Raw genomic sequence first — 24,787 nt, forward strand, 5'->3', positions numbered from 1 at the left:
TTGGGTTTTATTTATATTTTCCCAAATGTTGTCCTTGATATTTAGCATGGAATAAATGCTTGAGTAGGGTATACAAAAACCTAAAAATATATATATAAAGGTCTCGAGATAGTAACGCATCAAAACGGCGTGGGTGGGTGTGGAGGGCGGGAGGTATCGCACCAAGTCTCGCGTTACTAATGCTCCAAAATCTCATCGAAAGCATCTACCAGGAAGCGAATGGCGGAAATGTAAATCCACTGCAGTTTTTTTATACTACATTCAGGTTACTATTTTTTTTCGTGAATAAATGAAGACCACACATACGCATTACTTCGGTACAATTTATAATATTTGAAATTAAATGATACATAGTGATGGAATTGTGATACGGTCGCCTGGACGTCCATCTAAGCAAAGCGCAATGGGTGAATAGGCAGCCAATCATCCATCGGAGAGTGTACTTACTGCTGGCCGTCTCTGCACAGGTAAGAAACACGTTTACTGTTATCTGAAAAACACGTATTCTCATCAAAATGTAGATAGCGTCCCATTCAAATCAGCTTAGTCCCAAGTGGACATGGATGCATGCTGTCAAATCATTGAACCTGTGATCAGTTAGCAATTGCGTCCATTCATCCACCCATATATATTGGATGTATCCTAGTGTGGTAAACCTAGGGTTGAATATCACCCTCCATCGTTAGTTTGTTAATGATTGTTCTAGTGTACACCGCTCTGTTTTCTTCAAGCTAACCAGAGACACTGACTTGACAATACCTGACTAACAAGTTCCTGCTTCCACCATACCTCTCCATGAGAGTCCACAAGAACCGTCAGGCCATTCAGCAGGGCATTGGCATAATCATTGTCTCATTCGGCGAATGCTTATTTAATCAATTATTTTGAAGAACAATATTATTATTATTGTGGGATTTGCACATGTTTGACCTACATTATCTACAAGCACTGCTATTCATGTTTAAAGCAATTTCCAGTGAGTTCAGATGCATGCCATTAACGGTCAGTTAGGTGTTGGGAATGGCAAGTATGCACGCAGTTGAGCCTGGAGCTGTCCCATCCACAGCCCCCTAGCCTGACTGAAATCGAACACCGTAGCCACTACACCACCTATCTAGCCGTGCTGCTACATTGTCTCCTCTAGTTGTTCATACATCTTTGTCATAACGACCAGACACATGGCTGTGGCCCCCTAGCCTCTGCACAAGACTCGCTCCGACCCCGGACGTGACCATGTTCGAGAGGACGTCCTTCACCACGCTGATCGTGGGCGTGTTCGTGGTGTACGTGCTCCACACCTGCTGGGTGATGTATGGCATCGTCTACACCAAGCCTTGCGACGACCCCCCCAACTGCATCACGCCCTTCCTGGCCAGCAAGCCCAGGCTACAGGTGGGGAGCGATCAGATGTCTGTCCGTCCAACCCCACACCCAACCTTTTGTCCATCCATTGCCCCCTTTGTCTGTCTATCCACCCACACACAAACCCTTCTGTCCATTTATTGTACTCTGTCTTGCTGTTTGTCTGTCTGTCTGTGTATCCAGCCACACACCAACCCTTCTATCTATCCATTTATCCGTCCGTCCATGTTGACGGAGTACCAACTTATGATACTCTATTATCAATTATGCTCTTCTCTCTCGCTCTCTCTCCCCATCAGTTGAGTATCTACAGCACGCTGAAGCCCAACGCGGACGGAGGGCACACTCTCATTCACAAGGAGGACAACTTTGAGGTGGACAGCAAGTTTGAGAGGTAGGTTGTGAAACACCCTGTGCCGTCTGGTGTGTACCCACATGTAGCCAGTCATCCAGGTTCAACGTGTGTGGCGGAGTGAGTGCCCTCGCTCACAAGGCAAGTGTCCACGTAAATTTCAAATAATACAGTCAGTTGTATCGACTGACTTTGAATGAAAAAACATAATACGCCTGTATAAGCAGTGGGAAAAACAGGTTTTGAGGAGAGGATGTAGTTTCAGGGTGTGGGTGGAGTTGTGAAAGACAAATTGTATGTCTAATTTCAACTGAAGTCCAGCCTGCAGGTAACACTATAATAAATGATTAATCTTAACACTGCCCCCTCCCCCTTACGACTTACCCCTCTCTTTCCTCGTGCAGGATAGTCAACGTGTCGCTGCCCAAGAAGACGCGCCACAACGGCACGCTGTTCGCCATCGTGTTTGTGCACCAGGCGGGCGTGTCCCCCTGGCAGGACCCCAAGCAGGTGCACCTGGTGGCCCAGCTCACCACCTACATGCTCCCCAAGCCCCCCGAGGTGTCACTCATCTCGGCTGAGGAGGGCCAGACCGAGGACGACAACACTAAGGTGAGCTCGCGGCAGGCGGTACATCTGTGTTTGGCTGTAGGACCGTATGCTGGATCCAACACCATGAGTACCGCTCACAGCTCAGTTAGGAGGTAGACGCTTTCATCCAAAGAGACTCGCAGTGGAATCAGATACAGGTCGTAAATGTATTACCAGACCATGATAGTCCCGAGGTCCCCTCTTTAATAAAGGGACAAAGCCTCTGTAGGACATACAGTAACACACTAACTTATACAGTCACTATGTAGATGTATAAACTGTTCTCAATCTAAACATATTGGAGTATATCAACAAAACTGTAAGATTATGTCCTCGGGTTGGCTAGAGGTGGCCTATTGTAAATGTCCACGCCAACTACTTTATACCTGTGCCGGTTTTGCATGTCAGGAACTGAAAGTAGACCCGGGGCAGCAGAACGTTCGCCATGGCAACCCCACGTCAGGGGGCGGAGCTGGAGGGGGAGAAGGAGCCGCCGAATCAGACAACCCCGTTTCCCATTGGCGGACGCGGCTGACGCTCAACATCGTCAGCGACCACTTCCAGTTTGATAAGGAGTCCCTGCCCAGCGACGTGCACCGATACCTCAGAGTGTAAGACTTGGCCTCAGACAAACACACTGCACCACGCTAGGACGCACACGCTAGGACCGAAGATAGAACAACCTGAGTTATCGTGATGTTGCATTCACCAGTGTTATCAACGTACATTCACTCACAAATAGGATAATGATATGAAGGCTTAGATAGGATAGCGATCTCAATCTTGGATTAAAAAAAGTACATTTTATCTTGTGCGGCTTCCTTTAACTGTGCTCTGCTTTGAGTGCATTGTGATCGGTGCATCTGTGTGTCTCATCCAGCTTCCCCAGTGGTAAGAAGATGGTGTATCTTCCACTGCTCTTTGTCGATGAACTCAGTAACAGAGTCAAGGACTTGGTGGTATGTCAATGTTTATGCTTTTCAGAATGTCTTAAGTGTTAACCGTCATTAAATGTCTGTCAACTATTCATACAAGTGACGTGTGTGTGTTTATGCGTGTGTCTGTAGGAGATCAACCGCACCACGAAGGAACTTCCACTGACTATAAACTATGACTCCATCTCTCTTGGGAGGCTGAGATTCTGGATTCACATGCAAGACGCGGTGTATTCACTACAACAGTTTGGTATGTAAACATACACATGGCTCTACAGACATGTGTAAACATTGAGTCACCGCATGCACTTTGTATAGTCAGCAAGAAATCGCAATTAATAAACTAGAAGGGCTTGCATTACAAAGTCACAGCAGAGGCTATGAGGTAGTCACTTCCCTTGAACTCATTACCATTTTTAACTCTTTACAAGCCAAAACACACTCCTATATCCTATAATGTATTTCCCCCCCCCCCCCAGGTTTTACAGAGAAAGATGCGGACGAGATAAAGGGAATCTTTGTCGACACCAACCTCTACTTCCTGGCTCTCACCTTTTTCGTCGCCGCCTTTCACGTGAGTCTTTAAAAAAACACGTAGTAAAATAAAATATATAAACTTAAACAAGATATATAAAAACTATCTCATAAACCTTACAAGGAGGCTGACTTCATAGAAACACGAGAATGTTAAACTCACAGGTGTAGCTCTTAAGACTAGTTTGGGAACCTTCCATTTAGTTATCAGCTTGTGTTAGGACAGGGCTCACAAATCTTTATATGACATGGGCTGACTGTTTCTAACAGTTAAAAGAAACAACCGTATTGCACAAAACAGAAATTTAAGTTGGATGAATATGTCATTGATGCTTCACCAGTGATGTAATATTCAGTCTGACTCATGTGCCATACTTTCTCATCTTTTTGTCATGTCGTCTGTCTTTCCTTCCCTCTCTCTCTCTCCCCCTAGCTGCTCTTTGACTTCCTGGCGTTCAAGAACGACATCAGCTTCTGGAAGCAGAAGAGGAGCATGGTGGGAATGTCGAGTAAAGCAGGTGGGTCACGTGACCGCATTCAAGGTTTTGGGGGAGAAGGTTGGAGCCACGTCTGAACACGCAATCTCATTGGAGCTGGAGGACTCTCTACCATGTGGGAATTCCTTCCTCCAAAGGAATGCCACCAAAGCCCAGCTTATTTTGTGGAAAGAACGAAGGGTGCAAGGGGCTATTCTTAGACTTGGAAGGTTGACGCACAAACTGTTCAGCTTCAGAGGAAGCATCAACAAATGTGGACCAAACACAGTTCATACAGTTAACATGAGATGAACTACGATACTTTTTCCACACTATCTCAAACTACCTTTCTGATGTAGTAAATATCAACCATTCAGATCCCCCCCCCCCCCTTCCCTTCCGTGTGTTGCAATGGTGCCTGTCTGTGTATTCCGTCTCCCCAGTGCTGTGGCGCTGTTTCAGCACCATTGTCATCTTCCTGTACCTGTTTGACCAGCAGACCAGCCTGCTTGTCCTCATCCCTGCTGGCATAGGCTCCATCATAGAGGTACTCACACCCTGGACACTGTCAAACAACGGAGGCTTTCCCATCTACATTGAGTCAGTGTTTCCGTTCACAAGAAACAGATTGCTCAAGATGCTCGGCCAATTGGATAGTAGTATGAGTTCTTGTTTTGATAAATGTTTTTTTAAATTAGGAAATTTTGGTTTGGCATCCATGCTTATTTATAAACTGTATTGATATGGATACCCAGTTTTACAGTAAACCTTTGTTTTCGTATTTTAAAAATCAAATTGAGTCGGGTAAAAGTGGGTTCTGATGATTCTTGGTGTGTTCTGATCTGTGATTGGCTGGTTCCCCCAGGTGTGGAAGGTGAAAAAGGCCTTCAAGATCCAGGTTTTCTGGAAGGGATCCAAACCAACACTCTTGGTAAGATTCTAAAAGGTTTCTCTTTGTACACCGATGGTTGTTTGTTTGTGCAGTAGCGTTTAACAAAATTGGCCACTTCTGTGTCGATAGTTTGGGAAATTGGACGAATCGGAAAAGAGAACAGAAGAATACGACACTCTGGTAAGTTACATGCCCACTACGAACAATAGGCCAACGGATAAGTTTCAATAGAGTAATGACGCCTCCCTCTCCAGCAGTAACTCGATATTCACTATCTCTTGCTCCTGTCTTGTCTGTAGGCCATGAAGTACCTCTCCTACCTGCTCTACCCTCTGTGCTTAGGAGGGGCTGTGTATGCCCTGGTGTTTTTGCGATACAAAAGGTAATGAATAACATGGTGGTGATTATTAACAGATTTGTGTGTGTGATGCTCTACTCCCTGCTTCTCTCCGGTGAGACTTTGTGTGATTGTTAATTGACACCTAAAGACTCTTGAAGTGCTAATCAAAAGCTCTGCGTGTTAAACATCTCCTGAGCTTCGTGACACAGAGTGCTTCTTCACGGAGACAGCACTGGCACGTGTATCAGGAGGGTCCTGCACAAACCTGTTGTTATACCCTCCATCTTCAAACCCCTCACCTCACCTCTTCCCCCCCCCTTGCTCCCTCTCTCCTAGCTGGTACTCCTGGGTGATCAACAGCTTAGTTAACGGTACGTTTTGATTGGTCACAATTTTAATACACAACACATCTGATTAAATAAACTGGTTGAACACAATATGCAAATGTATTCGTGCAAAACAAAGTTTCCCTTTTTAATATTCATAACACTGCAAATGGATGTTCCTGTCCTGACTGTTCACATTTTGAGGTTTGTTTTGTATTATCGATGGCTGATTAGGATCTTGATGACAATGTATTATCAATCAATGATGACACAAAAACAATGCACATGTCCAGTACATTTCTCTAACTACGACTCTCCCTGGCTCTCTGTAGGCGTCTACGCATTCGGCTTCCTCTTCATGCTTCCACAACTGTTTGTCAACTTCAAGGTACAGACACACATTGCCATGTTCCTTTCACCATTTTTCTTCCTATACTCTAGAATACAGTTTTTATTAAAAATTTCTCGGGGGGGGGGTATACGTAAACTTGAGAGGCATTTATGATCTCTTGAGATTTGAAATATTACCTTTTCTAAAACCAAAACACACTGTTCAAACTTCTGATGTTTGTGTTCTTTGTTCTTTTGTGAACAGCTGAAGTCTGTGGCGCACCTGCCTTGGAAAGCCTTCATGTACAAGGTAAGATCCTCTTAATGCGGCTCGGATTCCCCTCACAGCTGCCGAGCCCTCACAGCCCGGCTGAGTGCGCTCCAAAAAGACACTGAGGGCTTTGTTTGTATGCTCACCTGATGGATGCTTCCTATTGACACGGCTACTGCGTATACAATCCATTGTTTGTTGTCCCTTCGCTATTCATCCATTTCATTGTTTAGGGTCTTCGTCTCTCGAAAGCTATTGGGTTTGATCCCAAGTGTCCGTAGGCAAAAGCCAAATTTATAGTCGCTGTTCGTGAAGTACACAAACATGGGATTAATTCTTGGCGTAACATTTGTTTGGACGGACAGTTTGCGCTGCTGGCAGAGGCTCAAAATGTCAGAGGTGTGCGAACACATTATCGCATGAAACACGCGAGGGCTGGGATTGCTCTCATTCTCGGTTGATGCACAGCGATTTATAAATCAGGTTTATTATGTCATGTCGTCATCCCCGAGCATGGTGCCTAAGCCCTACCTCCCTTCTCCGGAATGACATGTATCTGAATACACTGCCAGTCACTGAATGACTAAATACTTAAGTGGTAATTGCTGTCTCTTAAGCGATTGAGCATTTCCTTACATTCACCATGGTATGGTATCTATAGCTATCTATAGCTATAGTATCTATCTATATCTATAGTATGTATAGCTATAAATTAAACATGCCTCTTACTTCACCGCTGACTGCGTCTTTTGTGTTCATTTGGATATTGATCGATCTGATTTCCCTCACCAGGCTTTCAATACATTCATCGACGACGTGTTCGCCTTCATCATCACCATGCCAACCTCCCACAGACTGGCCTGTTTCCGAGACGACATAGTCTTCCTGATTTACCTCTACCAGAGATGGTAAGACCAGCACTCACATCGGGGGTGGCTCCACCCACTAGTATGCTGACAACATCTCGGGCAGTATGCCCTGCAGCAACCCACGATTGATTCTGACCTGTAGTCCTAAACTACCGTTTATATTTGAAACTACTCTACCTTTCGCTCCATTCAAGTACAAAAGCCCTTGCATACATGTCTGATTCCTAACCTATGGTTGGATGCTACATGTCATCACCTTGCCTTCACTGTCCTGTCCAGAAGGCCCTATTGTTCATGAAAGTTTAAGATAACGTAGCGCGCCAGACATACTGCACTCATTATTATCCAAATGGTCAGCACGCAACCTAACGTCTGCCCCTACGTGGTGTGATGAACCACTATCTAGGGGGTTAGGGGAGAAGTACTCACCGCAGGTCCACAGCCACTGTAAGCGAACAGCTTTCTATGTGACACTCGCACCGCCACCTCGTCTCCAGGTGACTCCAGATTGTTTCCAGTCGTTCAGTTTCCCACGTATATTTACAAGCAAATGTTCTCTCATAGAAGGCTCTTGAACCAAACGTGTGTTCTTCGTTAATCCAACAAACTCGGAGTCTTCCCTGCAGAGAGCCTCCTCCATAGACTCTTAACCAATTCTCACAACATCAGACTGCTGCAGCCTCACCTGTTGCAATTTACCGCTAATGAGAACCTCAACACCGCCCCCTCTCTGCGATGTCAGTACTGACGCTAACCATAAGCCCCCTAAAACAAACCATATTCCTAATATCGTGACACCGAGTCATCAGTTTTCAATGTGATACAAACAAACAAACAAACCAATTATGTTGTCTTTGCAGGCTCTATCCAGTGGACAAGACAAGGGTGAATGAATACGGCGTTTCCTACGACGAGGCGGACAAGCCGGGAGACAAGGGAAAGGTGCACAAAGACTAGAAGAGGAGGAAGATGAATTTGCCGTCCGTTAAACTATTTATTGGTCTGTGACAGGACTGATAGATCTATGCAGCTGGTTTTATCCAAGTCCAATCCTACTGACGTCTAGGACACCCGATTGATCTGATAGGTTTTTGATTGATTTTAAATGAAGGACTTTATTTGAATTATTTTTTTATACCTTAAACCTGTACCATGAGAATGTCAGCCCGAGTGTAGGTGTGTCTCGGTGTTGACTGACCCAATGCTGAAGTACCGGTATGTGAATTGCTTTTACTTTATTTTGGACGGGGGCTGCAAAGGGGCATTTTAAGTGATGTAATTAAGCAATTCTTGATTACACAAGGGGAAACCGTAGGATGTTGATTGGGACATTAATAGCTATGGTTTGTGAGGGCCTGTTGATTTCAAATAGTGGGAACTAAACGTTTAATTTTTGCAGTGGAAACAAATTGAGGTCATAGCTATGACCCCCCCCCCCCCCCCCCCCCCCCCCAATGTGTAACATACTGACAATGGTGGTCATCGTCACTGGTTTACAAACAGAATTGGAAGTTTTAACATGTACAAGGGAACAAAAACTCTAAGACACCAATATTCAAATTTGGATATCCAACCTCCTGGTTACGACAGCAAATTTCATTTTTATGACAAGCTTTTTACCTCAAGTATTTTCTCCAAGGCCAATACCAGTGCCAAATGTAAAATAAAGTGTACTTTCTCTAGTTGTGTGTGAAACATGAGTTAGTATTACACCTGGACCAACTCTGGCAGAGCTCGTCTGAATCAGTTCAGAAGATGATGGTGCATCAGTTTAAAATGTGGGCATATTTAATTGGAAGGGAATATAAATTTGCCTGGATATTGAAATGTTTTTTCAAATGTAATAAAAGTTTTAATATACTGTAGCTTTGTTTCTTTGGTGGCTTAATCTGCAGTAGTTATGACACTATTCAACATATGGTCCCCTAGGCTATGGTTGTGTGATTATTGGATGTCTTCCTAGTACAATACCTAAAAATGGCAATGCTTATGAATTCCAAACCATCAGGGTCATTACATTTGGGTGTATGCATCGGTTATTTTCTCACTGGTAAATTCATTCACACAAACAATTCCCCATCTTTATTTAATGGGAAAATATTATTGCAACCTGGCCCTCTATCAATCTACCTGTGCAGTCGGTTGACAATGCCAACAGGTAGATTGATCAATGGCCAAGCAACATTACACCTAGTGTTGATGGGTTTTCAATTAGTCCTATCTAAAGGTGACATACCAGGCGAGTAATTAGCCATTACAAGCAGTTTTGAAAATCTGCATCTTCTGACATCACAAGAGGCCCAATAGATGAGCAACGCTTTCTTAAGACCACTGGGTAGGCTGATACATCCAGCATACATCTTGCTACCTTCAAATCCAACTTCAAACTTGCCTGTGAACCCCCCCACCTCGTCTTGTATTTTTTATTTATTTTTTTTTTTTTCTATATACCAGGCCACGTTGTAAAGTGTCCTTGAGTATTGAAAGACGTTATATAAACCCAATTTATTATTAGGTGGACACACCGACTTGTGATGTCAGAAGAGGCAAATTTTCAAAACGGTTTGTAACGACTAATCACTCACACGTGGTGGTATATGCCAATATTAAAGAAAAGATAAAACTCCCTCAAAGCAGGACTCCACTGGAGACCAAAAGCACCACAATGCAATGTCTATTGTTTCCATTCTTTTATTCAGTTTTTTTTAGAAAACATTTCTAGTCGAAGAGACCGAAGCCCATGTCGTCATCAGACTCCTCGGACTCGTCCTTCTTCTCCTCTTTCTTCTCCTCTACCTTGGCTGGAAGGGCAGAAAGGAAAGAGGGTTAACGTCTGAATCACAGAGGACCAGTAGGTCTCCAGGATGGTGTAGGGACTAGGCTGTCGCAACTACTACTCAGAGGAATTTGTTCGATGCCAATGATGTCCACAATGCATCTGTAGGCTTTGCGCGGCAAGAGACCCAGCATTAATCTACAACGTCTGCGCGAGTTGCTTCGAAAATCTGCTACACCCTTAACTCTGAAGTCATTCAGCAGACGTTTATCAAAAACGTATAAAAGCATTCAGTGGGTTTCCAAGGAACCTATAGGGATGGGGCATCATGCTGAAGGACACCTACAGATAGTCTGCATACATTTGGTATCGAACCCAGTAACTTTCGACTACAAGTTAAACTACCCTGCTTCCAGACTAAACTGGAAGCTTTACACTAAGCAGTGTGAAGGTGCAGCAGGTACCTGGTGCGTCGGCGGTCGCGGCTGCAGCAGCAGGGGCGGCACCACCGGCGGCCGGGGCTCCACCTCCGGCTCCAACGTTGCAGATCAGGCTGCCAATGTCCACGCTGGTCAGGGCCTACAAGATCATAAGCATACAGTCAGGGACTGGTCAGGGCCTACAAGATCATAAGCATACAGTCAGGGACTGGTCAGGGCCTACAAGATCATTAGCATACAGTCAGGGACTGGTCAGGGCCTAATATAACACAAGTATACAGTAAGGGCTTACAATAACACAAGTATACAGTCAGGGACAAGTCAGGGCCTACAAGTATACAAGCAAACAGTCAGGGACTGGTCAGGGCCTACAAGATCATTAGCATACAGTCAGGGACTGGTCAGGGATCATTAGCATACAGTCAGGGCTTACAAGAATACGAGCATACAGTCAGGGACTGGTCAGGGCCTAATATAACACAAGTATACAGTCAGGGCTTACAATAACACAAGTATACAGTCAGGGACAAGTCAGGGCCTACAAGTATACAAGCATACAGTCAGGGACTGGTCAGGGCCTACAAGAACACAAGCATACAGTCAGGGACTGGTCAGGGCCTACAAGAATACAAGCATACAGTCAGGGACTGGTCAGGGCCTACAAGAATACAAGCATACAGTCAGGGACTGGTCAGGGCCTACAATAACACAAGTAAAGTCAGGGACTGGTCAGGACCTTGGTCAAGAAATCTGGTATAGACAGTCAGGAACTTGGCCAGGGAAGCAGTAATACTAATGAGTCAATAGAAAGTTGCCCTTATAATGTCGTTTTTACAGGGTTGCTATAAATAGTTAGGTAATGAGAAGGGTGAGTGTCGGTTGAAAGCACTACAAAATAAAACGTGTTCACAAATATTCAGTCGGTGAAAAGACGGTCAGAATGACGATCAAGGTGTGCATGTGTATCTTCCAGACAGGGGGTCCTGGCGTTCTCACCTTGGCGAAGAGGCTGGGCCAGAAAGGCTCCACGGTTACACCAGCTGCCTTGATGAGGGCGTTGAGCTTGTCCTCCTAAACACCCACAAAAAGGATAAAAGATTATTTAGTATTTAAGGGCACCAGGAGTTACTGTACATGGAGTTATTAAGGCTAACAATGGAAAATACATCTGTATGTACGACAGACAGGGACAACCATAGACAAAAGATGTACAATGCAGAGATATTTCATTTTACATGGCTAGTCGTGTTTGCTTATGTTATACAGGTATGAGGTTAATCGTTATTATATGACTGGGTTCCCACATAGATTTAGGTAACCCATGAATCGAGGGAGGATGGCCATTAGAAAGAGCCAACTTATTCAGACATTCATCTACACTGGCTGTAAACTTTATCATAAAGTTTTTTTTAACAGTTCTCACTTCCCATGCCAGATCACAACAAAAAGTACTATTCATTTTATAACTTTTAATATTAAACCTATCATAAGACAGTTTACAGCCATCACTCAGCCCCACCACCCTCTCATGCCAGAGGTCTGTCTGAACTGAACTATTTCAATTGACATGTGCGGGCCGAGAGCTTTACGAATGACTGACAGGTGTCAAGTATTGTACCCAAGGAACGTAAATAAAAGACTGGCATGGTTCATGCTTTATTATGCTACATGCTAACGTTACTACATGTACAGGTCAATACATACAGATGTTCACATTGAGTAGGTTTCCTAGCTAACATAAGTTAACTTTCGAACTATACGCCATCAAACAATGCACGTTTCTACCAAGATTTAAAAGACAATACATTAAGAGATATAGCAATGCTCTGGTCCAACAACGTGGCCTAGCACCATGGGAGGCGCCATTTTTACCGGCTAGTTTATAGTAACTTCAGCTTTTAAGACATTCAACTGGCGAAACAATAACAACTTCACCATAATGTGACAACGTTATGACGTTTATTCAAGCCCCTTATCACCCATTAGGGCTATTTTCGGCACTACGCGGTTCTCCCGGTGTAATACGCGTGTGTCAACGGTGAGTACGGATAGTGAAGGCGGGAGACTTACGGTGACGGTGACCTCATCGTCGTGGAGGATCAGAGCAGAGTAAATACAAGCGAGTTCGGATACGGAAGCCATTGTAGATGTTGGATTTTAGGGTTTGGACGTCGGATGCCTAAATTTAACGGTGCTAGTCGCCGGATTGAGGGCCTTAGCTTCAGATGAAGAACCGAGCACCTTAGGCAAATTGACTTCCTACTCTGAAGGGTTCAGCGGAAAGGGAAGGCAAAGGGGCGGGGAGTTCATTTATATACCGTGCGTCAGCGCGTACGGGTACCTCCGCCGACGTCACGTCACGTAATGGCTGGTATTCTATGTAGTATTATTACTACAGTAGTAATTTTTGTATTTCTTGCAGACAAATATTTTAATGTGCTAGTCCTACATGATATTGGTTGTATGCAATGTCAAAATAAGACTAATTGTACCGATCAGCAACTGGACGTTGAAAACTAAATAAATCAAAGAGTTGAGCCCTTCACCGATAGGTGCCATATTTGCATAAGCACCACCGGTGGCTTTTAAGATATTTATTTTGCCTTCTCATAGTTCCCCTCGATTTTGAAGAAAGTCATTCATGTTAACAAAAATATATTTATATTATAATATTAATTATCATATACGGTTTATCTATGTTTTGTATAAACTACAATAGTTCACAAATTAAGATATATTTACATAAGTACATAAGTACATATATATTTATAAGTACAACTTATACATCTTATTCTAGTATCAAATTGATACTAATCTTATCATCGAGATTAAACATACCCTACTTTAAAAATCCTGGTTTAATAAAACCTGGCCACAAAAACCCAAAGCCCAGGCCAATCAAACTCAATAACATGTTTTCTTATAGAAATGTGATACTCGGAGAACAAATAGTTTAGGACTGTTAAGATACGGTCTGCTTATTAAATTTGGTTAACTTAAAAAATGTTTTAACCTCAGTTTTACTTCATTGCATTTTAGTCTTACAGAAACACAAGAGACAACACGACACGTGTTTAATATTATAACTGTTTTTTTATTGGCTTGGTTTAAAAACTGTACATGTAACTCCTTCCTGAGTATCCTACCTGCCCCAGAGAGAGAGTGAGGGTGAGGGTCATGGAAAGATGGAGAGAGGGAAGACAGAGAAACAGGGAGAAGAGAAAGATGAACAGAAGTAGAAATGAAAAGGATAAGTTGAGAGAGGGCCATAATAAAACGAAGGGGAGAGGAATAATATGTGTATGTATTAAAAAAGTATAGTTCTGGGGTTTGTTGAATATTAATATTTTGAATAAAGGGATCAATCATCCCAAATAAATTAGAGGCCTGCATCAGTTTTATGAAACACTGCAGTGAAATTGGCATGGATGAAATAGTATCATTTTGGTGGTTGTCTTGAGAGTCAAGGTGCCTTCGGTGTAGTGTTGGGTATAAGCTTTCAGACAGACCGGGGGCCTGCTGTAGTGTGTGTGTGTGTGTGTGTGTGTGTGTGTGTGTGTGTGTGTGTGTGTGTGTGTGTGTGTGTGTGTGTGTGTGTGTGTGTGTGTGTGTGTGTGGACAGGAAATGGGATTCAGCAACAACATAACCGGTGCAACAACACACTTCACCTAAATTTACCACGTTAAAAAAAGGACAATATCAACCATATATTATATAGTTATTTCTTTTTTTTCCCCCAGCATTTGTCAGGACACTTGTATCAAAACATCGAGCCACTAGGGGGACACTGCTCTCAAGTTCGTTGGATGTCAGCACCAGAACTGAATTTAGCGTCCGTTTTATTCCCTCCTCTGGCTCCTCACAAGACCAAGGTCAGAGAAATCACAAATCAGGGTTTAAACATGCATAGTAACGGGTGAAAGACCTAAATTAATCGTGGACCCCATCTTCACCTGCACTCCACAGTAACCATCCATGACCCAGGGTATTGTTAAAAATAGAGAACTTCTTTGTGTGTTTACTAAGCGGTTTAACAACAAAAGAAAGTTATTTCTTTGCAATACGAATCAAGAAAAAAAAGGCCATTAAAAAGCTTTTGTTTGCTGTCCAGGTGCCTGAGATATAGACCACTGATAGTGTATGTGGGGACACACACACACTCAGAAAAAAAGGATAAACTATCATTATCTATATATATCAACAATGGTTACCCAATACACTTTTTTAGTGACCATAAATGATTAGAACGGCAGTTAGCCGGAAAACAATAAAGTAAGTAAGTAGCGGCGAGACAAGATTCATATAAACAATAATAATTACTGATAATAACAAGAAACACATTTAAGGCGTTGTCATTGTCATCCCGTTGACCACCCGCTGATGGTGAATTCAGAGGAGTTCCAGTTGTCATGGTGTTCTGTCGGATGTGTTCTGTTGTAGCGCCCGTCCGTCCTTCTTCGTCTCTTCCTGACTTGTTGTGGGTATGACGTCCCGGTGAAGCTGTGCACTATAGGACCATTACCATTCAGTCATTATCCTTCAGTCGTTACAAGAGTCTTTATCTCTGCAGGGGGTGTGGATGTGAGGGGGACAGTAGTATACGTTTGTAGCCTGCTTAGGTACGCGCTATAAAAATCACAAACAGGCATTTCGAGAAGCAAGAGACAAAACAAATGAGGATTCTGGAAAAAATGTAATAAAAGAGAACCTTTTTCTTTCCTCTTCTGCTTCTTCTGTCCAATACAGAGCTCCAAAATTAAAATAATGCAAAATAAGAACAAAATGTAGATCTAGCTATGGAGACACAAACCATGAGCTGCTATGGCTGGGGGGTCTGTTGTAGGAGAGTGCCTTGAAGAGAGCTAGAGAGAGAGAGAGAGAGAGAGAGGGACACTGGTTTGATCGAGTCTGATTGGTGTTTTCATTCCTTCATGTACATCCCATTGATCCTCCATCACTGGTCTTCACATCTGTGTCCTTATCCTTCTTCAGAGTCATCCATTCATTCACTGATTCGTCATTCATTCCATATATGTCCTGCATGCCATTTATTCATCTTCCCCTCTGTGATTGGCTTTCACCCATCGGGTTCCATAGCAACAGGCCCCAACTCCATCTTTCTTCTTCTTCGAACCTGGACTGGCCTTTATTTGATCCCCTCGTCCCACATTGGCGAGCACGCTAGTGTGGGCGGGCCTGGGAGATCATCTTGAGCCGTGATTGGTCGATGACATCCAGAAGGTTCTTGGCGTCGACTGCGAGTGCGTGAGCAGCAGTCAGCATCTGTTTCTTGTACTCCTTTTGTAAGCTGAGGACAAGACACAGGACATTATCACGAAAACATTACATCAATATTTTTCGAACAAAGATGTCCATCGGAAAATTCCTTCTTCAATTTCGTTGGTTAAATTAAACCTGATCCTTACGAATATTGGTTTATTTATGGCTGTCAAGGTACCTTGTCATCACATACTGCTGGGCGAGTTTCAGTTTCCCGATCAACTCAGACAGGTCAGAGTTCAACAACTTCTGGGCCATCTCGATCTAGAACAGAGCACACACACATAATAAACACTGATGCTTGAGGTGGGCTTTGGTTTTGTGTGCGTGCTTCGTGCATCCGTGCGGATGTGTGTCCTTACTTCTCTGTGTGTACTGGCTGGCAACTCAGGAATCGTCTCGTCCACTGTTGCAAGTAGGGTCCTCAATGCTAAACCCACCTCCTATAACACATACATAAACAGGCACACACACAAATAATAAGATACAGCTTTCCACAGATTCAAATATTAAAGAAAAAATGTATTAAAATATCTCATCTCCATCCCCTACCTTCACCATGGCAACATACTCCTCGGGGGCGGCGGGCTGGATCCTGTAGGACATCTCTATGACTGCCTTCACCAGTCCCGTCACGTTCTCATACACCCGGTCGTTGGACCGGTCCAGGTCGGCCGTCGGGGGCGGGCTGATCTCCTGGGGCTGCAACTGGACCAATCAGGCGGAGGGAGAAGGCAGAGGGAGAGATCAGATTGGCCGGGCCCTTGTCGGTGCTGATGCTGCCTCTACTACTGTGAGGACAGTGGAAAGACTGCAGTGACGCAGTCTCACCACTGGGCGGCAGCATTTACAAGCAATCAGGCTAAGGATGTTTTTGCACGTGTGTGCATGCGAACACATACAAATGCATGTGTGTGCAAACACGCAAATCGACGCACACTCACTGACCGCACAGCACACACTTGCCCTCACTGCCACACACAATTGCACTCAATGACACACACTCACTCTACATGACTAGTCTAGCTAGTATTACTGACTAAAGTTGTTAATAATAAGCGGCAACCCACTTGTGTGTAAGAGCCAGCTGTGTGACGACCATGAGAGTTGAATATTAGTCCTGAGAGGAGGTCAGGCTCAACAAAACCATGACATCAATGGGAAGAGAGCAAACAAAAATAAGTCTGGTCTCGCTTTACCCGCTCAGATTTTTGTATTTTACTGCAGATCAACTAGAGAATAGTGTTTAGATCTCCTCCACTAATCACATTGGAGCAGATCAAAACACCAGGTCTGGATATGGTTTCACAGTCGTCCATCACAGCTTTGCGAGCGCCAGCAGCCCAAGCAGTTAATACATGATGAACCACTACAAACAAAGTACAGGTTGCCAGAAAACCACATCAGAGTCCACCATTTTGATGCACTACTCCGGTCTGCTGGGGGAATGGATACCTTGACACCTCGGATTTTCCCCTAGGACAACTCGTTGCAGAACCAGTCGTACTAGTAATATTACTAGCAGTATTAGCACACCAAGTTGTCCCTGGGAACTTGGACATCTTATTTATAGCCTTAATTTAATAGTATAGCCTTAACTTAATCAAATGCATATTTTTGTGACCGTGTAAAGACATGGCCCATATCGTTTCAGTGTTGTTCAAACTAAAATCCATGACGGCATTTAGCGATGGCTAGGAGCTGGCTGAGCCAAGCTCACTTTAATGACTGGTTTGGTCATTAAACCAACCCTTTTCGTTTAGCTTTTCAAAGGTCAGTTACACCGCTGGTGTTCAACCATCTTAAAAGGTCGCCAAGAAAAACTAATGTTCTTCCATATCGTGACCTTTCCTCCAGCTCTGAATATGATATTTCAGAAAGAAGTTCATGATGTCAAGGTAGCCATTTCTCTGAGGTTAGTAACGGGAGCTACTCTCTACGCTTAGCTATGCTAAGACGATAGCACAGATCTACACAGAGGCTTGCTTACCCTCCACGGCTACGTGTGTGTGTGTGTGTGTTAGGGAGAGAGGGAGAGTGAAAAGGAGAACACCAGGCGAGGAGGAGGAGGAGGAGGAGGAGGAGGAAGGAGGTGCAGGAGGAGAGACAAGTTAGCGTGATGAGAGAGTGGAGTGGAGAGGATTAGACCAGAGACAGAGGCGATAGTGAGTAAGAGAGGGAGAGGCAGAGGGAGAGACAAGAGGGAGAGACAAGAGGGAGAGATCACGTTAGACCAGTAGAGAACCCCAGGATAGGACAGGGAGCATACAGGAACATCTCAGAGTCTTTAGAACGGTGGAACCCAGGTTAAAAAAGGCTGGATATGGTTAGGAAATACCACATGTTGACCTCAAAAATGCATTCCAACATTCAGCAGCACAATACAATAAAAAAGTTACCAGGAATGAAAAAATAAAAACATGTTTTTTGTTTTAACAGGAATATCTTTGACCTCATCCTCTTATTAAAACCAGACGGGAAATTGGGAAGACAGTGATGGGAAGTGCGGCTTCCATTTTCGATTACATTAACATTTCAACTAAACCGTGTGTGTGTGTGTGTGTGTGTGTGTGTGTGTGTGTGTGTGTGTGTGTGTGTGTGTGTGTGTGTGTGTGTGTGTGTGTGTGTGTGTACCTTGACCCCCTCGTTGTAGCTGTCCACAGGGTTGAGGAGGGGCAGGTTGCCAAGGTGACAGGGGGCTCCAGGCCGGGGGGGCTTCTTCGGGGGGGCGGCGGTTAGGTCTGGGGAATAAAAAGTAGAATTTATGATAAAATGACAACCAATAATGACAAGGGGAATACTGTTACAATTTCTTTGAATAAATATAGAAATGGAACAGCAAACTGCTTTTACTAGATATTCACTTTCAAATCAGATGATCTTCAATAGTGAAGTGATGAATCTACTTTGACTACCGTCAGAAGTATTAAGCTGAGGATTAATATTGATGTGTTTTCCTCCGGAGCCGTTATCTCACCTGGCTTTCCAACTGGCTGGTATATGTGTTGGCTCCCTCCCTGTGGATGAACAGAGACAGACAGACAGACAGACAGACAGACAGAGAGAGAGACAGAGAGACATACAGAAAGGTTAACTCAAGGCAGGCTGACAAAAATACTAGATCATTCTTTTTATGCAACCAGTACTGATGGGAAATCATGGAGCTTCCTCAAAATGCCATCAAATCTTAGCCAGAATCTGTTATGATAATATAAACATCATCTGTCTCTCTTTTTATTCTTGTCACCACCCTCACATTTTTCCTTACTTTAATCCTGTTTCCAATGAAGAGTGTGCACGTCTGTGTCAAGTGTGTGTGTGTGCATGGCGTGCGTGTCAAGTGTGTGTATGAGTTTGTGTGCTGACTAGGAACTGACCGGAGTTTGCAGCGTTCCATCCTCTCTGTCGATGCTTCCTCTGCTGTTTCTGGCCTCAGCCTTCTAGAGAGAGACAGGACGAGAGAGAGAGAGAGAGAGAGAGGGAGAGAGAGAGAGAGAGAGAGAGAGAGGGAGAGAGAGAGAGAGAGAGAGAGAGAGAGAGGACGAGAGAGAGAGAGAGGACGAGAGAGAGAGAGAGACAGAGACAGAGAAAGAGAGAAGAGAGTGAGAGAGATGAGAGAATGGACGAGATTGAGAAAGGAGAGAGAGACAGAGACAGAGAGAACAGAGACAGAGAGAGAGAACAGAGAGAGAGAATGGTTAAGATTGAGAGAGAAGAGAGAGCGAGAGAGTAAGAGACAGAGAGATCGAGACAAAGAGTAAGAGAGCGAGAGAGAGAGAGAGAGCGACAGAGGTTAGAGAACCATAGATAAATATACTATAATGCAAACATCCACAAATGCAACCTTAATTCATCATTAATGACTGACCATGTTCTTAATCAAAGCTCCTTCCTTATTCAATTTGAATTGGTTCCGAGGGCACACATGACACAATGTAATCCAAACACATGACGTCTCCCTGTTTTCAAGACATCCACCCACCAGTCAGAGACGACCAGCCATGCTCAACCACCATCTCTTTCACATCCCTTTCACTTGACCAATTAAGCTTTTCCAAACCTACCAGTCAAACTGCCCATAACGGTGACCTTCCAAGTACACTTTTGGACAGCGACGTCAGTAAAAAACAAGATATCTTTGAATGGGGTATACCACCCCCCGACAATCCCACACAGTTCCACCCTTCACCAAAACAAACAACGCAGGATTCTCTAACCATAGATTAACTCCAGCCTTGACCCAAAGCACAGCTCCTATCCCTATTAACTTGCGCTAACGTTCTAGCAGTTTGATACGGAATCTCTCTCTAGTTAATATCTCTCGCTCTTCTCACTCCCATTCCATTTAGAGTCCCAATGTACCGTTTTGGTGAAGCAGGCCCTCAAGAGATGCATCCTGGGAAAACAGACGTTGTAGAGGATGAGAGAAGGGTAGGAAAGAGACAAGGCCATCGAAGACCGGGCCCGAAAAGTGACAAAGAAAGGAACGATTTGGAGTCCGACGCAGGAAGTGGTAGACTGATCTAAACCCGAGTTACGAGAGAATATCAGTGGAAGTGGAAGAGAGGAATCGAAGGACTGACTGGAATGACAGGAAAAGGACAAAATCCAAGTTGGGGGAAAAAGGACAAACAGAAATGGAAGGGAGGGGGAGAGAGAGAGAGAGAGAGAGAGAGAGAGAGGAGAGAGAGAGAGAAACTGAGCAAATAGGAGTTTGAGTTTTTCCAAGGGAGTATAAGTTCCAGTGCGCCTCAAGGACAGACTCTTGAGAGGGAAATAAGCCAGCAGCCAACCACCTTACTCTCTCACCATGTCTTCTTGTCTCTTTCCCTCTCTCTCTTTCTGCCTCTCTCATTCCGCTGCTTGATGCACTTGCCAATCCCACATCTCCTCTTCCCTCTTGCTTTCACTCCTCTTTTTCCTCCCAAAGGATCCATCTCTACAGCCTTTCTTTGTATTTTCCACTGTTTCCCCAAAATAAAATGACCAAAGAAAACAAACAGCTTGCAAGTGTTTGCCTGGCCAGAAGGGGGAGCTAAATAACTTAGTCGTGCTGCGTATTATTTTATTCCTCCGTAAATCTAAAATTACATTTGCACAATACATATGCAAATTTTATCTTCACCTTCTAATTTATTCTGTTGATAGTCAATCTAAAAAAAAGATAAGCTCCACCTCCAAAACCTTTATGTGCCTTTTGACCCAAAGGCCAGTGCTGCCAATGCTTAACAGCACTGGTTAGCACTTCACTTTGATTTGAGAAAGCAAGAGAGATTTCCATAGAAAGGTTCTATGCTATGGTGCTAGGTTATGTCCATGAGACTACAAAAAGAGTCTAAGTTGATCAGTGTTTCTTATTCATTTGTTTTAAAATCAAAACCTTGTTCAACCACAATCAAACTGTTTTATGGTATTTATTAAGTGACCCCCTTCAAAGGCTGTTGACCCACAGTTTGAGAAAAACTGATCAAACACACACACACACAGCCCACACAAACCACTTTCACTTGCGGCTGCCAAATGACAAAATAGGTCATCAACACGTTGGGTTGCCAGGTTTGACTTTTCCACACGATTTATGTTTCCACTGAGAAGGCCTGGAAATGAGTGGTGCATCTGGAAGAGCTGGCAGGCCAGCCGGGCCCCTCAACAACAAGGACATGATACCCGGGGTATGAAAGATGATGGATTAGACCATGTGGACAGACAGTTCTCTCCACTGTGTTCTCTTCAGTCAGCGAGCAGATGCTTTCAAACGATTTGACATGCAGTGCATTCAGAAACATTGCGAGTACGAGTATGTGAATATGTGAATTCTGACAGTAATGTGTGGATATTTAGAGAGTGAGACCCAGGGATTGACATATGTGTGTGGGCCAATACACTCTTTCAAAATGATTGTGTGTGTGTGTGTGTGTGTGTGTGTGTGTGTGTGTGTGTGTGTGTGTGTGTGTGTGTGTGTGTGTGTGTGTGTGTGTGTGTGTGTGTGTGTGTGTGTGTGTGTGTGTGTATGCGTGCTCCTGTGCATGCGCGTGTCTGTGTGTCTGTGCATGTGTGTGTGTGTGTGTGCCTGCGTGTGTGTGTGTGTCTCACCATCATGCCCTCCTCTTGCTCCAGCCATCTCTGGTCGTCCTCCATCTGCTGCTGCTGCATCATCAGCCTCTCCTCCATCAGAACATGACCACCACACCCGCCCTCCTGGAACACACACACACACACATTCAGCCTTCCTGCACTAAGTGTGGCTGCTGTGCAATATTTGATTTGTTTTGAGTGTTTGTGTGCATTAGTGTGTGTGTGCGCGTGAATGTGAGTGTGTGTGCGTGTGCATTATTGTGTGTCTGTGTATATGTGTGTTTTAGTGTGTCCGTGTGCATAACTGTGTGCATTACTGTGTGTGTGTGTGTGTGTGTGCGTTATTGTGTGTGTGTGTGTGTGGTGTACCTCCATGTTGACGTTCCACATGGCAGTGTGCTCTGGTCTGTGCTGGGTGCTCCATGCGTCATGGGGCGGGAAGCCTCCCTCCACCCCTCCCACACCACAGTGGGCTGAGGCCTGGGGGAGGGGGGAGAGAGAGACAGACACACACAGACAGAGACGGAGAGAGAGAGAGAGAGAGAGAGAGAGACAGAGAGAGAGAGAGTGAGAGAGACAGAGAGAGAGAGAGTGAGAGCGAGAGAGAGCGAGAGAAATACAGAGACAGAGAGTGAGAGAGATAATTCAATGTCAATGACACTATTAGCCACATAACAGCTGCTCAGCACTCCGTGCAGGTGTCGTTTTGGAACTCGTCGCGCAGCACTTTGAGTCGTTTGTAGCTGTACCAAATCAGAACACACGCTGTGTGATTGCCGTCATCCTCACTTGCAAGTCTCCTCGGATAAGAGCGTCCGCCTAATGACCAAATGTAGGCTTCAACGTGGGGACGTCATGACGCAAAACAGAGGCGACCAAGTCTAACACCTTTTCGAGTAAAACTCCTGTCATCAGCAGCCGGATCAGAATCCCAGAGCTCCCCGTAGGGAGCTCCACACACTCCTGCAGCAGCTGCCAATGTGTTGATAAAGCTAACACAAACCAAGATAATATATAGCCTTAGTCATGTCAACATGTGATATGAACTGGAACAGGACCAACCTCACTCCTTATAAGGGCAGAGAGACAGAGACAGAGGGGGCGAAGAGAGAGAGAGAGAGAGAGAGAGAGAGAGAGAGAGAGAGAGAGAGAGAGAGAGAGAGAGAGAGAGAGAGAGAGAGAGAGAGAGAGAGAGAGAGAGAGAGAAGCTAGACCACATAAACAGGTAGAAGTCAAGATCAGTGTGTAGGTGCGTGTGTGTTTATGTGGGTTTTAGGACTACAGGAAATACCTGGTGTCTGTCTGATGAGTATGGAACAACTTCATCTCTCTGTCTCCAAAACACACAGACACTCTATCATACCCCACCATCTTTCTTTCTGCTTCTAGAAGCAAAATGGTTTTCCATCATGTGTTTTTATGATTGTGTGTGTGTGTGTGTGTGTGTGTATGTGTGTGTGTGTGTGTGTGTGTGTGTGTGTGTGTGTGTAACATGTGCGTGCACGTGTGTGTTACCGGGTAATGGTTGTGTTGGGGGCTGGTGAAGAATCCTTCACTGGAGCGTGGACTCGGATAACCTGGCCTGCTAGGCTACAGATACACACACAAAGACACACACACACACACACACACACACACACACAAAGTTAATACGCACAGACAGAGACACAAACACATGGGAGACAGGCAGATAAGACAGAAGGGGAGACAGACAGGCAGCCAGACAGGCAGAGAGAAAGGGGTCAGCAGGTAGACAGAAAGGGAGGCAGAGAGACAAGTGGTTGCAGAAAGACAAATATATAAACAGACAAAAAGCCAGCCAGACACATATGCAGCCAGACAGGCAGCCGCAGGCCGACAGGTAGGTGTAGACAGACAGACAGGTAGGTAGGTGTAGATAGAAAGACAGACAGACAGGTAGGTGTAGACAGACAGACAGGTAGGTAGGTGTAGACAGACAGACAGACAGACATGTAGGTGAAGACAGACAGACAGGTAGGTAGGTGTAGACAGACAGACAGGTAGGTGTAGACAGACAGACAGGTAGGTAGTTGTAGACAGACAGACAGGTAGGTAGGTGTAGACAGACAGACAGGTAGGTGAAGACAGACAGACAGGTCGGTAGGTGTAGACAGACAGACAGACAGGTAGGTGTAGACAGACAGACAGGTAGGTGTAGACAGACAGACAGGTAGTTGTAGACAGATAGGTAGATGAAGACAGACAGACAGGTAGGTAGGTGTAGACAGACAGACAGGTAGGTGTAGACAGACAGACATGTACGTAGGTGAAGACAGACAGACAGGTCGGTAGGTGTAGACAGACAGACAGAGGGGTAGGTGTAGACAGACAGACAGGTAGGTAGTTGTAGACAGACAGACAGACAGGTAGGTGTAGACAGACAGGTAAGTAGTTGTAGACAGACAGCCAGACAGGTAGGTGTAGACAGACAGACAGGTCGGTAGGTGTAGACAGACAGACAGACAGACAGACAGACAGGTAGGTGTAGACAGACAGACAGGTAGGTGAAGACAGACAGGTAGTTGTAGACAGACAGACAGGTACGGAGGGCTACCTTGGGCGGGGCGTCCTCTGAGCCTCCCGAGTCCCAGGACACGTTGACCTGCCTCCTCATCTCCATCCGCAGCCGCTCCTCCATCTGCTGCTTCTCCTCCTCCAGGATGGTGCTGTGGGACACACACACTCAAACATTAGACACACAAATATTACACACACACACACCCATGCATTAGAAACACCCCCCACATTACACACACAACGACGCATCACATGCCTTACACACAAACACACGCTTTAGACACACGCACTATACACACATCCACGCATTACACACACACACACACACACACACACGCTCACACGCATTACTCACACACACAAGCACGCACATGGATAAGACACACACCCGTACATTAG

At 44.7% G+C, this 24,787-nt stretch overlaps 3 protein-coding genes across 5 annotated transcripts in view; 1 reads left to right on the forward strand and 2 right to left on the reverse strand.

Moving 5' to 3' along the window:
• Positions 1-215: 215 nt before the first annotated feature.
• On the forward strand, positions 216-9,143 carry clptm1l (CLPTM1 like). Of its 2 annotated transcripts, none has more exons than XM_079749181.1 (18): positions 216-467; positions 1,175-1,392; positions 1,662-1,756; positions 2,119-2,326; positions 2,714-2,916; positions 3,186-3,264; positions 3,373-3,490; positions 3,720-3,814; positions 4,208-4,292; positions 4,694-4,797; positions 5,116-5,181; positions 5,272-5,322; positions 5,442-5,524; positions 5,819-5,853; positions 6,141-6,196; positions 6,404-6,448; positions 7,202-7,317; positions 8,139-9,143. In XM_079749181.1, exons 2-18 carry the CDS (start codon positions 1,234-1,236, stop codon positions 8,233-8,235), a joined length of 1,695 nt encoding a protein of 564 aa, XP_079605307.1. In that variant the 5' UTR covers positions 216-467; positions 1,175-1,233; the 3' UTR covers positions 8,236-9,143. The 2 variants fall into 2 exon arrangements, with proteins under 2 accessions (XP_079605307.1, XP_079605308.1); XM_079749182.1 differs by having other exon boundaries at positions 1,197-1,392.
• Positions 9,144-9,953: 810 nt separating this feature from the next.
• rplp1 (ribosomal protein lateral stalk subunit P1) lies at positions 9,954-12,768 on the reverse strand. Its single transcript, XM_079749008.1, has 4 exons — positions 12,565-12,768; positions 11,491-11,565; positions 10,519-10,633; positions 9,954-10,079 (listed from the first exon to the last, which is right to left on the reverse strand). The coding sequence occupies exons 1-4, from the start codon at positions 12,634-12,636 to the stop codon at positions 9,997-9,999; spliced, it is 345 nt and encodes a 114-aa protein (XP_079605134.1). The 5' UTR covers positions 12,637-12,768; the 3' UTR covers positions 9,954-9,996.
• An 833-nt stretch (positions 12,769-13,601) lies between these two features.
• Positions 13,602-24,787, reverse strand: part of ptk2aa (protein tyrosine kinase 2aa) — a 58,648-nt gene continuing 47,462 nt past the window's right edge. For both annotated transcript variants that reach the window (XM_079749843.1, XM_079749842.1), the window contains exons 23-33: positions 24,426-24,537; positions 23,366-23,440; positions 22,220-22,330; positions 21,869-21,973; positions 19,153-19,215; positions 18,753-18,792; positions 18,410-18,516; positions 16,328-16,483; positions 16,138-16,218; positions 15,954-16,039; positions 13,602-15,803 (exon numbers count right to left, since the gene is read on the reverse strand). In XM_079749843.1, the coding sequence (XP_079605969.1) occupies positions 15,677-15,803; positions 15,954-16,039; positions 16,138-16,218; positions 16,328-16,483; positions 18,410-18,516; positions 18,753-18,792; positions 19,153-19,215; positions 21,869-21,973; positions 22,220-22,330; positions 23,366-23,440; positions 24,426-24,537 (1,063 nt within the window). In that variant the 3' untranslated portion in view covers positions 13,602-15,676. The remainder of the gene's footprint in view (positions 15,804-15,953; positions 16,040-16,137; positions 16,219-16,327; positions 16,484-18,409; positions 18,517-18,752; positions 18,793-19,152; positions 19,216-21,868; positions 21,974-22,219; positions 22,331-23,365; positions 23,441-24,425; positions 24,538-24,787) is intronic.

Source organism: Pollachius pollachius, assembly GCF_949987615.1.
Source record: "Pollachius pollachius genome assembly, chromosome: 13".
NCBI classification, from domain to species: Eukaryota; Metazoa; Chordata; class Actinopteri; order Gadiformes; family Gadidae; genus Pollachius; species Pollachius pollachius.